The sequence below is a fragment of the Anopheles marshallii genome, chromosome 2 (genome assembly GCF_943734725.1).
Source record: "Anopheles marshallii chromosome 2, idAnoMarsDA_429_01, whole genome shotgun sequence".
NCBI lineage: Eukaryota > Metazoa > Arthropoda > Insecta > Diptera > Culicidae > Anopheles > Anopheles marshallii.
The window spans coordinates 77,931,587-77,948,326 of NC_071326.1; the positions used below are offsets into that span (position 1 = coordinate 77,931,587).

Consider the following 16,740-nt stretch of genomic DNA (forward strand, 5'->3'; position numbering starts at 1 on the left):
TTTTGTGTCGGTAGTGGACAAAATGTCACATCGGTCACAGTGCTTGATGAGCGGGATAATGATTGCTAATAAATTGATATTTTATCTGTACGAGCGGACAACGAACGATCGCCCGATATGGTTCCGAGCGGTGCATTCGAAGGTGGAATCGGAAATGGATTTTAGCTGGTTTGCTTCACACGTTACGTTTATTGCTTTTTGATGATGGTTTGGCAAAAAGAAACTCCTTTCCCTTTTTTATCTTTCCATCTTTTTTAAAGTATATTTTAGTTGTTTTCTACGAGGTTTTTTTTTTGTATTTTGTATTAAAACTCAGACAGATCATAACGTTGCGAACATACTGTTGAAGTTAAAAGTGTATGTCACATATTTGGTTTAAACTGAAGAATTGTGGAGAATTGTTAAGTTACATGTCATTTATTCTACATGGTTTAGAAAATTGTGGTGATAGTAATAAGAAAAATTATCTTGAAGAATTCAAACGCCCACCAACTATTCAATTGATAGCTGATTATTCGCTCTATTGAGAACAAATTTGAGAAAACAGATACGGCGCATGATATCTTACCACTCGTACGTCAATGGAATGTCTGGATCTGCCAAAAATATCGCCAATTTACGTGAGATCTCATAGAGCTTGAATTCGCACCAAACCAAAGAACTTGACCTGCGTCGGGAAAACCTGTGTCAAGGTTTTAGTCTCCAATAAAAGGTCACTGTAAGTTCCAAATGATTATTGAAGCTTAAAGTTCGTAGACAATGTCGTTGGAATAATGGGAAACAGACCGTTTTTTTGACCGAAATACTTGTTGGAAGAAATAAATCTCACTTCTGAATGAACCGACGTTTGGACAAGCAAAATCCTTGAATTTGAGGCAGAGGCATTCCACATGAGATTCACCAAGTGACAATGGATCCCTGGAATGTCTATATGTCTATATTTGAAGTACTTTTTGAGTCGCTGAGTACTTCCGGGTGTCATAAGATCTTGTCGATGATCTTAATTGGATGATATAAATTTTACTGATAGATCATTCCAATAAGACAGTATATCTGGGAATTCTACATAATCGGCCTCAAAATAATGAAATTTCTACGACATCAGCAGGCCACCAAGAATGAAGATTGTGTGATTTAGGTCTGCTAGACTATTTCTTCGAGTGTCTTGTTAGGATGCCCCGATAATCAAGAAATTCATAATCAAAGAGATTCTTTATAATTTAGGCGATAGAGTCGGGGAAAATTCACGTCTGAAAGCAAAGTCAAGGTGTTCAATTGAAGCTATTGACTGGTCTTTTCAACAATAAATATATCTCGTCAATATTTTTGACTCTCAATTTGTTTTATTCACCTCCACAAATAAAATACATCGCGTCGAATAATCGCTTTACAGTGTAAATTTGAACTATTTTGCAATTTTACCTTATTTTTACGACAAAAATATGCTTTTACACAACTAACAAAAAAGAAAGAACATTGTCACAACTTTGGCATCTTTGTATTTTTGTCTCTCTCTATATCTCTAAACCTCTTCGTAACATTAGCTTACGTGAGCAAAAATCAGGAACATGGCACTTTTCTCCGTCACAAACCAAACCGCTTGATGTGCCGCCGCCACCTATTACTCGTGTGTCCGTTCCACTCGCCATCAGCCCCATCCCCGCGGGAGACACTTTCTTTCCCCTTTCGAGCCCACCGGAAAAGGTGAGACCAAATTACACACAAATAAATAACCGAGTGTGTAGTACGTCTCGGAAAGGAAGCAACCACCGATAACAGTCAGCACAACTAGACGAGAGGTGTAGGAAAAGCGGGAATAGCGGGGAGAGAGAAAGACAAAAAAAAACAAACAGCAACACAAGCCACAGGTCGAGTAATCTGTCGAGTGCATAAATCAGAGATGGAGTTGTGGAGTCGTTTTCGTGGAGGGATATCTAGCCATGCCATGCCATACTTCCACTAGCCACGAAACGGTGGCGATCCGTCTCCGACACTGAAGTGCGCTGTTTGGTCTGAAGCCGTTTGGTGAGTCTAGAAATTCGCGAATGTATCATTTACACCTACTCGCTCGTTACCCGATCGCGAGACGATCGCCTTTCCCTGGCGATGCGATGAGGAGGGCGCTGGGGGAAGGTTGCGCGGGCATTGTGGACTAGTGGAGGACGCTTGTGGGTGAGCGATCGCTGTTGACAATGTGTGGTGTTGTTCTGGGCCCCGTCACCGATCACCATGGCTACACTGTCCCACTCGAGCTCATCACGAACCTCGAGCCCCACCCCTCCCAGGAGGTTGGTCGAGAGATGTTGAGTTCCCATCTAATTCCACTGCGCTCGGTGGCTTCCACATATAGACCGCCAGCCGTTGCCGTGTAGGCTGTGACGAGTGACAGACGGACTGCTGGAGCCACTCGAAACAACAACAAAAAACCTAAGCGCTCAAGCGAAGCTAGAAAGAGAGCAGTGACTCTTGCCGGAGGCTGAAGACGATCTTCAGCCCGGGGTGTCCCAAAAATGGACAGGATAGAAGCGACGCCGTTCACGCGGACGCCGTACTTGGACAACGTTTGATTATTTATCTGGATATACCGAAGTCAACGTACGATAATATCGCTGGTTCGAGCGTTTTATGCAGCTTGTTTTCAATTTCGTTTTTGGTTAGAGAAAGACATTAAAGTTAACCCTCCCTCCCCCATTCATTTTGACGTAAAAAGTATTAACAGCCAGAAGAGTTGTTGGTGGCAGACAAGAAAATAAGAAGAGACACCATTCTCTAACGTACGAAGCTTCTCTGTCGGCAGCAGACAAGCAGACAACGAAGAAGTAAGATGGAAAGTGATCCTTACGAAAAGGCTTTTCACCGAATTGGGAAGAACAAGGTTGGTTTTTGAAGAATCCAAAAGCACATTAGCTTTTGTCTATTTACTAAGCAAATAATTTTGCAATTTATAATCATCTCTACGGTAAAGCTTTCAGTGCTATTGCTTTCTTGGAACGGACATTTTGATAGGCCGTTTTTGGATGCCATAAAGTTTCGGTGGTACGAGCGCACATGTCCACAGAAGCAGTGTAAAGTCCGTTTAATGTTCCGGACACCTTCCTGCGTCGGGGAGAAACCCAATTTCGGTTGTTATATTGCGTAAAGTGATCGTAAATTTAGCTTATTCTATTCATTTTGCTATCACTTTCGTACGACAAAAATAGCGTGGAGTTCAAGGTGACTGCAAGGCCACTTCAAGGGGAATTGTGTGTGTGTTTAGTGTGGGGACTTTTCAAATTGTTTAGTTGCTCGCCCAAAGAATCACTTTTAAACGTTTAGAAAATACTTCACAGCTTATTCAGCTGTCACAATGACTCAAAAATATTTCCTGTTTATTTGAGAATTTGTATTTAAACTTTTAGAATTCCATGAGCGCAAATGGTGGAGGTGCATCCAGCCAACAGAATAATTATCGTTGATAGTAAAATTTTCTTCACCGCATCATCATTTAGGCTTGAACACTAGCTATCGTAGGCTATTTAGCTAATAACGCGTTATGAGCATTCTTGTTCAGTAATTATAGACTTTCATCAAGTTGAAAAATTATTCCCTTCTCTTTCCGGGGGCCTAAATGTATTACTCGCTGGGTTTTTATTCATGAATTATTTAAATATTCTCATCATAATCATCTACGAGCGCGGTAGAAAACAAAATGATTTATTGCTGAACATGGGCTACACCTTCAATAAAGTTTAAAGTACACCCAAAACAAATCGTGCTTGCAACCATTGCCAGCAACACCTCGCAAGAGACAATGCGCGAATAAAGAACGTAACTTTGTGTTTAATCACCCCACATATACACACACATTGCGATGGAATGGTGGCCCCGTGAGATACGAGATATCGCACCGATGATAAGCCGCGAAAGAAAATAGAGCTACCCCGGTGTGGTGAGTTCCTTTGCAAAGAAAGGAAAATTAAATATCTTTTCCCTCTTTCCCCTTCCGCCCACACCCTGCTTCCCCAACCCTTCATACACCCCGGAAGGGAAGATAAGGGACAAGATAGGGGAAAAAAGCTTGCCAGCCGGTCTCGCCTTATCGTGCCGTGATGTTGTGGCCCTGATTGTGGCATGAATATTCAGCGGGCGATAAATAACCGTTGTTCTTGTGTGTAAAGGGGAGAAGAAAAGCAAAAAAAAAAACACAGCGAATCCAAGCCGCGCTCTAATATGGCATAATTTTGCTGCCCTTTTCTCTCTCTCTCTCTCTGGGCGCCCTTGTACATAAGGCGAGGCAGCACAAATTGTGCATCAGCGCGCGGGATGTCGATCTTGGCCGGCGAAGGAAAGCGTTCGCGCAGCACGTTTAAGGGATGGCTTTTGCACAAAATCGAGGAAATGGCGAGAAAACCCTAACAGGGACCTGAAATAAAACGAAGCAAATTAGTAGCGTATCACGGCGGGTGGCAAACGAACACACATACACAACACGGGGCAACCCGGGAAAAGGGATGGCGCACGGAACGAACGGGCGCAACACAGTAAGAGGCAAGAAAATGGGCCAACAACCCGATGCGCATCCCGCAAGTCACTTTTTCCTTTCTTGCTGCACCAGATGCCAGTGCCCATTGCACGGCCGGTATGTGTGCATTGCACTTGCACTACATACCGACGGTGAGCAAAGAGTGTAAACGCAACCGAAGAGAGTGGAATCGAGCACAAAAGCGCATTGTTCTAGCACGGTTTCCACCACACCTGTCCATCTATCTCCCGGTGGGCACACCCGGAGAAGACACCGGTGTGCCATTTTCACTCTTCATTGAGTTTCCCGGCCGCAGTGCAGCGCTTTCCATCCATCGCCGAGCCACTTGTTCCAGGTGGCCCCCCACCCGTTGGATGCGAGAAGAAAGCTGACCTCCTATCAGCAGCACTTTACCGCGCTGTCTACACGTTCCGCCACAGCCACACACCGAGACTGTTTGATTGACAATCGCGTCACACAGACCCGAAGGGCTGCAAACACGACGAAACCATCGGCCGCTTTTACTCGCGATCGACTTACAGGTGAAGTGAAAACCATCCACGAATAACGCCCGGGGGTTCGTCACTTTTCGTGGCGTTGATGTCTTTTGTTTGTTTGGTTGCTAATTTGCTAATCTCGCCTATCGTCCCATCCCCCGTTAGCGGGGAGCTTAAGGAAGAGCTTAAAAATCTCGTTATGGTTAAGCGTTTTCTGCCACACGCGTCCCATTAGCCCGCGTTGTCTCGCCCGGATCAAATCACCAAACGGAACGGCAATGGTGCCAAATAGGCGATTCGCATCGTTTGCGCGGTGACAAATTTGTGCCATCCTGCTGGGTGGAATTTTGGGGTTTTTTTTTTTGGTCTACCGGCACGCACGCACGCAATACTTCTGCCACAAATTGGCATCCAATGGTGACGGCCACTGCCAGGGTAGGTGATTATTATTTATCAATTAGCGTCCAAGGTGCGCGCTGTTCCTTTCCACGCGTGACCTGACCTAGAGTAGGGGCCGCATAGTAAAAAAAAAAATACGGTGGCTTAAATGAGCCGTTCAAGGTAAAGGGGTTCGGCTTCATTTCGCGCCACCTATATCCGCCACACAAGCGCAAAACCGTGCATGGAGAAAGGAATCGAACGACATGAGGATGCAGTACTAAATCTATTAATTATCGGATTTTCTTACCCCTTTTGGGGTGGTTGAAGAGAAGGATGCCAGCGGGAAAAAAAGAGCGCCATTCACCCCCCGTCCAGGGCGTCCAAAGTGTTAATCTTTGTGCGTTGGTTCTGGCAGGTTGGTAGAGACCGTTTTGTGTAAATCGTAGAGTATAAATTTCTTTCCCTACGCCTGTTGCACACGCCATCCCGGTCGGACAACCCTCAGAACCCGACGCTGGGATGGGAGATTCTTCATTATACTTCACCTATATACAGCTTCCAGCCCAGCGATTCATCCGGGTGCCCTTTTACGAATGAAATTTTCTCCCAATTTAGTCGCATCTAACCGCTCGCCGTGGGGATTTAAGGTGAAGGGAATTATTTATGAGTTACACAACGCAAAGCCGCAAGTGGGCCAAATGAGGCGCACTCTAAAGCTACCATTCTCATTCCACCCGTGCGGAGCCGAACTCCCAAAGGCAGATGCAAAGCTGGGCGGCTGATCGTCTTGTGAACGGAAAATTGGCCTCGAAAGTATGACCCACTTCGGCACCCAGCCACCGGGTGTGCAGACGATCTTCGGCGACAGTCACCCCAGAAACCGCCGATGGGGAACGTAGTTTAGAATCATTAGCCAGAATAATCTGCTGCAATGGAGGGAATGTGAACGGCGGGGCAACCTGTCCGCGCGGGACGGGGTGTGTTGCTTCACTGGTGGGACAAATTATCTCCGAGACCGATTGCCATTTCGAAAGCACGTTCAAATAAGTTAAGCATTATTATTCCAAACCGATCGGCTCTCGTTATCTGGCAAACGTTTCATATTGTTATGTGGAGTGCGTTAGGTAATCGTTTTTAATTTTTCAGCATTATGCAGTGGTTACCATGGTTACGACTTTTGGACTGGTTTAATTTTTGGAACAGGGTATGGAATGCTTCAGAAGATTTGAATGCATTGGTGTAAATAAATAAAAAAATGGTTATTTTTTACTATTTTTAATCCTGTCCTTTACTTTCATAATTTTCTATTCTAGTTCTTCCTCTTAAGCTTGCTTAACATTTTACATTTGTTTCGATGTTTTATTTTGTTTATTTTATTTTATTTCCCCAATGGTTGTTAGTTCTTATGTTTGTGTTATTCTTCCTCTGCTCAATCTTTTTTACGTTTTAGCTTAGGTTTTCTTTTATACATATTGTCTTTTCCTACCAGGTGTTTCATTACGCCAAATTACGTAAAATCTTGTTATCGACTTTGTGTATCAGTTTGGAATATTTTTTGTAATGATTTCAACCTACTGTTATTGTTTTTTTACTCAATTTGTTCATCTTTATTGGTAATTTACTATTAATTTCTACTTTTTCATTATTTAAAAAAGGTGGCAGTATTCATGTCTACTGTTCTACATTTATTAGTAGTGTTTTTATTCAGTAATTAGTATAATTTAGAATCTGTATGTTCATGTTTGTTATATATTTTGTTGTTGGTCTTTCCCTTTCTCCATTTAGCAGTCTGCAGGAGCTGTCATTCTTTAGATGTTCTATTTTATAATAGTATATTTTGTACATTCAAAGATCAAGTGCCATTTTTGGAATGGTAATGAACGTTTTCTTGTTTTCACTATTCATTAAATAGGGTTACTTTGCGGATTTCTGATCATAATTCTTTAATTTAATTTTTCTAATTTTTTTTAATTTAAATTTAATTTTTATTTTACTTCATGTTTTTGTAATATAATTTGAACGAATGTAAATATTTTTGGAATATTGCCTTTCACCCATGATCGTTTGTTGTATCATTGTAGGCTTCCATCTCACTTTCATCCCTATGTTGTTAGTTAGTTTTAACACAGGTGTGATGTTTCTTACTAGAAATTGCAATTATTTTATTTCCTCATTGGGAAGTTATACATGATATAGTCACAATTTTCTCTGTTTGCAGTTTTCTTGACTAAGTTTTATTTTCAAAATTTCGTTACTTTTTACTCCAATTAAAAAAAAAACATCAAAGTATCAGCATTATCTAGTAACATTTGCATCAGTAAAACTATCAACATTCAAACCCCTAAATACACAATGTCAGCATGTCCTATAGCAACCCTTAAAACCAAAACTAAACTCCCCAAAACGCTTTGCCAATGCTTTCTCGACCTGAATTGCCGTCCGGAAAATGCGCATCGAAGCACCATTAACCGCTGCCCATTTGGGGGGGCGCTCAGCCCCAGCGTCAAATTTTCACACGCTCTAAGCAGCACCGATTGTTAGCCACCATCGAACCGACCGCTGATTGATCGCGTACGACCCCACGGCCATGACGACGACAGCGACACCACCGTCATCATGGAACTGCGGCGTGAAAAAGGTCACTCACCAAGGCGTACCATTTGGGGTCGTCACCTCATCTCCTCCCCGAAAAAAAACGATCTTCCCGGTGGTGAAAACTGGATCAAAAGCGGCCCAACCCGATCGATCGAGCGGCCAGCCGAACGGTGTGCGTTAGACGCGTTGGGCGAGCATCTCGAGCGTGCAACGGTCGTCAACCTGCTGCCGCTTGCCGCCTTCGGGCGAGGTCACAACTTTCCACTTTCGTTTACCATTCCCGCGGGGCACGGACGGCCGGTGGTTTGGTTTTCACCGCCACGATTAAGATGCAGCCCGCTCCGGCATGTACGCGCGGCGGAAAGGCAAGACTGAGCGAACACGCGATTTACGGGATGATAACCGGACGACATCCGGACGGGCTGTGTGGCGGCGTGTAGGTAAAAATGGATCCATACTTATGCTCCATGTAAATGCCCGCCACGATAACGGATGGAGCCGGGATGACAAGGCACCACAAAAAGGGAAATTTCGGGCAGGCGCAGCCGCACGACGATTTGAGCCGAGTGAGTTTTAGTGTCCATAAAATAAATTCTCATTCAAAAGTTGGCCTGCGAACAAATTCCCCAACCGATAGCAAAGCGAAAGGATTCAATTTAGCATAAGCTTCGAACATACGAGGTAACTTTTAACCCACCCCTGCTGCATGATGTGTTTACAGACGCTACAAGCATGTTTTGTGTCGTGGTGTTACATTTCTTTTCTTTCCCGCTCCCATCACATGCTAATTTGCATACATTAGACATATGTGGTTCCTTCCGTTTGCAGGCCACCCTTTGCTGCTAAAACCCGTGGATCACCTATGCTACCCCGGTCCATGGCACAGCATAATTTGCATATTTTCTCCTCATCAACAACCCGATCGTAGGGTGCTTTTAGCGGTGATTTAGAAATAGAAAACGATCGACATTGCGACTCGTTGATCTGCATTGTAAACGGGGAAAATAAAAACGAAACAAAAATGTGACGCTGTACTACCCTGTGTCTGGCCTTGAGGATGCACACGCTGGCACGACCCGGTGGGTCATGTTGTTTTGTTAGACGCCACGGAAAATTGCCCCCCTTTGCAAAGGCAACAACAAAACAGCACACCACAGCCAACACGGAATTGATCACGAAATTGACCGACAACACACGACGTGCATACGTTGAGGACGCGTTTAGCTTCAAAATCGCATCTCAATTCCGGTGTAGAAACTGCAGGATGGAATGGTGCTTCCTAAGCGACAATTAAGATGCCCCGGTTGAGCGGTGCGAACTGCGAGGCTTCTGCTTTCATGTCACAATCGCGCACGAACCCGGGCACACGGCATATCAACAGATCGAACCGAACGATTCGAGCGGGAATGTGAAAAGCGATAATTATCCAACCGATTACACGATTCCACGGCACGGTCACTGGCGTCATCGGCAAAATTCAATCAAACGCGGCGGACCACTCTAGCGGACCACTCGGTAGATCTCCCGGGTGCATCGGTGGTCGTTTACGACTCGCGGTTTATGCCTTTCGCGATCGTAAAACCCTTCTTTTATGAGTGTGCGCCCTAGCGCCCAGGGAAGATGCACACCATTGGCGTACCGGTGCTGATTGTTTAGGGCGAAGAAACATTCCGCACGGGTAGCCGTGGCCTAAGTGGCCTAAGTGCCAGAGTGCATCGTGGGACAGGAAAGGATTTATCGATGGAATGTTTCGGGAGAAAGATGATTAAAATTTAAATGTGGGAAAGATAGTGATTAATTTATCGATAATTTTTATTATGAAAATTATAGTCAAACGATTGCATAAAGCGGATAAGAGTGAACATATTTTTAAAGTAATCAAAACATTAATAAATATCAATAATTAAATTAATCAAACGCAGGGAGAGCCACTGAATGTACAGTGGTGGTCAGTGATGTAAGGTCAACGTGCTTTACGTCCTTTGTTGCTGTATTTCCAGTTGTGATTAAAATATTTATGAACTTATTGGTACTTTTCAAATAAAAGAAAATGTTCAATTTAAAAAGAAATTATTTAAAAATAATTGTAAATCCTATTTTTGCTTGCAATTGGAGTTATAAACGCTATAGTATAAACGGAACTTTTAGATATACTATGGAAAGGAACTAGTATGAAAGCCCAACGAGTTACATTGAAATATCACAAACTTTCCTTCTATATTTACGATTATTTAATTTTTATTAATTTATTGCAATACACTTATCACAACAATTGAATATTATTTTTTTGATCGGTAACGCCTGATTGTGGACACCTCCATTTTTATCATAATAATATTATCAATGATTTACGTTATGATTAAGCCAACGAAGGCATCTTTAAAACTTATCCCTAACTGCATAAATATTTTAAGCAACACTGGAACTCTGTATACAAACTACGGAATACTCATTGACATGGTCATCAATGCACGTGTTATAAATTGTCACAAAATTAAACTAGTTCTGGCTTACAGCACATCATCTCAATGTCAAATGGTTCAAAAACCATTCCGGCACGCAAAGACCGTTGAAGGAAGATAAATAACTCGACAATAAATAAGACAAATCAATGAACATTCCTGAACTTCCCTTGCTACAGCGAATTGACGATTTCCTCATTTTTGCGCTCCATTTTTAGCTCGCAGCGCACTTCCCTTTTCGCGTGGTTCTACAACGCGCATTGAAATCCCACGGAACGGTTCTGCCTAACAATGCTTAAGAAATATGACAAATTTGCGTGTAATTATGATGCGGCATTTAGAGACTCTTTTTTTTTCGGGGGACTGCGCGAGCGTGCGCGATCGCAGTTTTGTGGTTGCGGTTGCCGATGCCGGTGTCGTCGCACTAATTTCCCAAACGCCTCGGGCGGTCGGACACATGGTGCGCGCACCCAGTCAGCGTGACAATGACCTTCGCCTTTTTTTTTTTGTTTTGTTTTGTTCGATCACATACGAATGCGGGATGAAAAAAGTGTAGCTCAAAATAAAGCCCCAAACTTGCTCGGTAAATCGGTAGGAATGTCGTGCTGTCCCGATCCGTTGATTGGGAAGTTCTACCAAAAAGGAGAAACGTTTCCTTGTTGGGCAGGGCAATGGGACGGCCACCGCCCATCATTGCAAGAAGCACAACAGCAACGTCATACGGCTAGGGAGGAACTCGGGAGAGCAGAATAAGAACATAATTGATCCACCTATGCGTATTCTAATTTTATTTTCGGTAACCATGGTGGCAATTAATTTTGCATTTCATGAGTGATTTCAACGCGCTACAAACCGGGAACGCCGACAAGGACGGCTTGCCGCGAGCTCGTTTCGTCTCCAAATTTGATTTGCCGTGTGTGTGTGTATGAATTAATGTTTTATCCGCTTCAAATTGTATTGTTCTGTCACATACGGATGCATCGATCGAGACGAGAACAGAACGTCGATTGAATTCATAATATCGCTTACCACGCACATTCGTGGAAGAATTTTTTTTGTTTGTACTGCTCGCATACGGCGCATGGAACCGAAATTCAGCCGGCCGAGCTTGTCATGTGTCCCATTGAATTACGTTTGATTAATTGATTTCTGCCAAGCCGAAGCGTATGCTGTGTATTAGCTTGTGTGAAGGTGAACGCAAGGAGAACGCTCATCATAATCGGAAAGCAAATCGGGTGATTAAAATTTATATTATTGGTGTGCCTTTACATTCAGGAGTGATTTACGGGTAGCTTCTGAAACATATTGATTCAATGACAATAAAAAAATGCGATTCGAATATATTATATTGATTTGCTGGTATTACTCAACTGTCAACAGTTCAATGATGGGTTTTGTCTTGATTGTTCTAGCCTGGTAATATGTAACAAGCTTTTAAGAAACCTTACGCTGTTGTTAGACGAGAGATTAGATTATATACTGTCAAACAGTCATAAACTACCGACCGATCGTGACCATCATCATAATATATTCGCTGAATATTCACTCGATTAATAACGCCAGTAAGACTAGTGATTGCATATCTTCAGGCGATAAAGATCAACCTAATACCCTGATGTTACGTTGGTGTTGCGAAGGACTAAATTTACAATACAACACATTAAATTGAAATATTATTCCAGAATATTCACACGCCTAATAACTCCATTAAGTCTAGCGATTGCATACCTTCCGGCGCCAAAGATCAACGTCGCTACATGCAAAAGCTCAATGCCCCAATGTTACATTGTTGTTGTGTTGGAATAGATTTACAACACAACACACTAAATTAAGTCATTTATCGCACGCTCTGGAAACGTCGAGATAACATCCCACCAGGAAGCATCACGCCAGCAGAAGCCAAGCTGTGGAAACGAAAGTATGCATATTCGAAACACGGCGAAGCCTTTTCTCCCGCAACGCGATTGAAACCGTTTTGGTCTGCCGGTGAAGGAACGAAGCTCTGCTGGGGCTGCTGTGGATTGCGCAAGTCGCACTAAATAGCAGTCGACCGGCTCTCGCCCCATTCCGAACAGGGAGGAGAAATCGGCGAACATGGCTTCTAATATTGATCGATTTTTTCCCACTACTCCCCGCTTAATCTATCGTAGATGAAGATCGATCAGCTGCTACCAGCCACCCGGGAACGGCCACAGTGCATACCATTAGCCGTTCAACGTAGGCCCCCTCGGCGGGACGGTGGACGAATAATTATAGAAATTATCTCCGGTGATGGCGAAACGGGCAGAACAGAATCACCCTACAGATCGCATTACCCGTGATGCTAATCGGAGGTTTCGTTTTGTTCCCAACACGCAAATGTGGTGCGACACATTGAACGACCCCCGGTAAGCCGATCGGTTGCTGGAGGTTTAATAACGAATCTAAAGAAAAAAATCACCGAAAACGATATATTTACGAGCACAATCATCTACTCAACCCGGGTGGTTCCGTCACAAGAGCGCGAATCGAATGATGGATGAGTATGGAAATGGATCCGTTGTGAGATGACCAGCTGATCGGTACACGGACGGGCAAAACATCTCTTTTCTACCCCCGAATGCGCGAAGCAAAATAAACTGAGTCATCACCGTAGGGATGGGTTTGATTTTTTTGATTTGAAGACGGGGAGACCAGGACCTGACTGAAGGAATGTCAGTAAAATGAGCCCTCGCGGCCAAGGTTAACCGGCCCGATGGTGATGATGATGATGGTATGTGTACGATAAAATATTCCGTCTAATATTTTGTGAAGCCAAACCACGAGACCGTGAACGAGTGGACCATGCTGAGCCGTCGTAAAAATCTTAATTTTATTTCTTCACACGTGGTTCCATCAGTGGAAAGAAACGTTTATCTCGAAGCGAGAGAAAAAAAAAGATTTCATACAAGCTGAACGCACCGCCGATCCGTCGAAAAACAAAAAAATTATCACAAGCCGAATCATCACCTCAATCATCGTGATGAAGCTGAAGAAAACCAAAGGAAGAAGAAAAAAAGCTACAAATCCAAACATAAACATAAAAACAGCTAAGTGACATCAAGCTTGGATCGTAATCCGACTGGAAAAAAGTAGACAAAAATACCGAACAACCAAACTATGTGTGCTGCTGTTGTTGTTTTTTTTTTCTTGCTTTCAGTATTTTGCTTCTGCGCTATTTTCGCGTGCTTATAAAATATTTAAATGATCCTCATTTGTAAAACTATCCTTCCGTCCCTGGCACGCCGTGCTAAAACGGCAGCTGTCTGTTTTACTAGTTTATAGCACAGCATGTTTTTGATTTTTTTGTTTGGCCGCTAGGACGCGAGGTGCATTATGTTAACAATGTTTGATTTGTTCGATTCCTGCAATATCTACGCACAACAGCAGTTTATGTTGGGGATGTTATAAGTAAGTCGAGATGATAATCATGAGGCTTCACTAGTTTTCAACCGTCCACTTCAACGTGCAAGTGTGAAAAATTCGTGGATTTCATAGGCTCGTCTCAAACTAAGCTATCGCCTCAGATTCACGAAACTTTAGAGATATTTTGTTTATATTGAATTTCATTGTCATGAGCTCCGATGAATCTTTGAAGATTCGTATATTTTTAGATCTTTAACGAACTTTACAGATTTATAGAGGCGACTCATGATTCGAAAGTCATTTCACTGAAGATTCGCACGAATGAAAGTTCATGCCTCTTTCATCTCGCTTCTTTAACTGTTCAACAATCTCAAGAGGTCTGTCATTTTTTACTTACTTTGACTTTATTTATTCGTAGTTGGATAATTAGTCCTGTCGTACGAAAAAAGAACTATTCCAAAATCTTCAGAATGGAGTCAATTCAATTGTTCATACAAAAACTGAAAATGGATGACGCTTATGTCTACGTCTGTATACGTTTAGTATCGTTGTTTAAGTCATAATAATCGAAGGCTGATTAATAGGGCTAGAAATGGTTGCAATAGGGTAGTTTGCTATGTAACGAGACCCGCAACGATTGATGCCAATCAGTTGGCGATGTCTGTTGGATAAAATTGTTACATGTACTGAGTCAAGTCTAGATCTAAAATCTAGCTGCCTTGATGCACCTATATATGGTCATTTAAGCCTTATGTTATCCCGTATACGATCGCATGATCACTCAATGCAGTGCGTATTATTTTTCGAAGTACAAAACCTATGTTAATTTACTGTTCATTATAAATTAAATCATAACATAAAGCACCACTCTCCACTCTACACATTCAAATCCGTTTCATATTTAATAGAAAAACTCCCTTTGGGTTATCGAATGCATAGGCTTCCAATAATGCCCGCTGGCAATTACGTATGATATAATGTTCTACTTACTAATGTGTCCATTCCCGGGGTGTGGTATATGTCCGTTCGCTCTATAGCCGGCAGGCATCTTGCGGACAGGCTCCTCGCTCACTCACAGACAAATCGAAAAACAGAACCGGCACAACAGCACCGACACGAGCGTCGATGTGATTATACTTTATGTTATTTTTACACCTCCACCTTTCCTGTGGCGCAACAAAACCAAAAAAAACAAAAACGCCAATTGTGCCCCTCCTTGATCAAAGCAAATACGTCGATGTATGTACGGAACCACTATCGGTGCACCACCAACACATACGGCATGCTAATTTTTCCTCACGCTCGCCGATCGGTGCGCACTAACACGAACGTCGCACATCAGTACACTTTGCGCTCCACTTCTAGAGGCGGCCGGATCCGGAACATCCGGAACACCATGTTCGGCACTGATTTTTCACTTCACAACACAACAAACACTTACACACACTGTGCATTAAACCACCGTTCTCGATGGTGGAACTTCGTTGGTACGGATGCACCGAATTGCAGCAAAACACAGCCCACTTGGATCTGGAGCACACTTGCTGTCCCAGGACGATAATTGGAGTACGGGAGGGTGGTGGAGGGGTGGAATAGAAGGGAAGTGAGGAAATTGATTTCTAATACTACAGCGCTGTTGCCAGTTTCACGACATGCTGGAAATGTTTCGTAATGGGGATGGTACGCAATTGCATCTTGCAGCTGCTTCACTACACTTGAGTCAATTAATGTAATGAGAGGGGCATTGTTTGGGGGACAAAGGGAAGATCTATATTGTGGAATTGTTTAGCACTCTATCACACTTGGACAAATGGATATTATTTCGTTCCTCGATCGTGTTCTAGCTGTAGGGAAATAAAACAATATTTAAAAGAGCAATTAATATCCTGGTCACGGCACCAACATTTATAGCACGATATCATTCTTTATCATCTGCCTGTCCCGTAGTAATTTAAATTTATTATTTATATGTAATACAAAGCTAGTTTGGAATGAATTTTAAAATATTTTTGGGTTGGGCAAACCCAGCTTCCTCTTCTTCCTTATGTCTACGCGATCATTTAACTTCCTTACACGGGGTGGCATAACGAATGCTACCGAGGACTGTTCGCCAACGATGCCCATCAATCAATCAACCTAACGAACGACCAGAATTCGTTACTATTTCGTAACGTGCAGGCCCGTATCATAAATTTCTCGCTACAACCCATCGGAACAGTATCATCCCACGGAGGAAATTGCGACCGAACACTCACACACACACAAACATAACTTGGAAAAAAGCTGTAAAACATCGTCCATTAATGAAGGGAAGACGCTTTCGATCGGCATGTCGAAACCGATGATAAGCAAATGAACCACCCCGGCACGTGTATGTGTTTTTTTTTGGGGGGATAGGTGGGTGGTTGAGATGATGTGTTTTTATAAAACCCGCACGATCTGCAAACATAGCACGATCGCGTTCGCGTGACTTTCCTATTACGGGAAGGACGCTTTCGGTTTTTTTTTCTCATCAAAAACGAAACAAAACATCCGAAGATGATGATACAGCCCGAAAATTGGCCCGATTGCGCAACACATGATTGTGCCGTGGACCCGGTCCGGGGCAGCATTAGCATTAGCTCTTTTGTTTCAAATTTATGTTGTTTCCGTTTCACACATACGCGCGGAGGCAACACGCGTGAAAGTGTAATGTATACGCGAAACGAGCGTTCACGTAAACAATCAACGGTCAGTTTTTCGGGGGAGAACCCACGAGTCCCTTTTTGTTTTACTTCCTCTACGTTGCCTTTACCTTTACCGTCTCTTTCCGCCGGTCATTGTTTCTCACCCTTTTTTATGTTCAAAGTTAAGTATTTTTTTTTGTCTTGCTTGTTGGGTAATTATTCATCACGCCTGTTAAAATTGATTGCAATTATTT

At 43.0% G+C, this 16,740-nt stretch overlaps 1 protein-coding gene across 1 annotated transcript in view; it reads right to left on the bottom strand.

Moving 5' to 3' along the window:
• The window catches only part of LOC128709507 (calpain-11-like), a 36,190-nt gene extending 21,322 nt beyond the window's left edge, over window positions 1-14,868 (bottom strand). The window contains exon 1 of the mRNA XM_053804511.1: window positions 14,811-14,868. Within this exon, the coding sequence (XP_053660486.1) occupies window positions 14,811-14,868 (58 nt within the window). The remainder of the gene's footprint in view (window positions 1-14,810) is intronic.
• Between the last annotated feature and the right edge of the window lie 1,872 nt (window positions 14,869-16,740).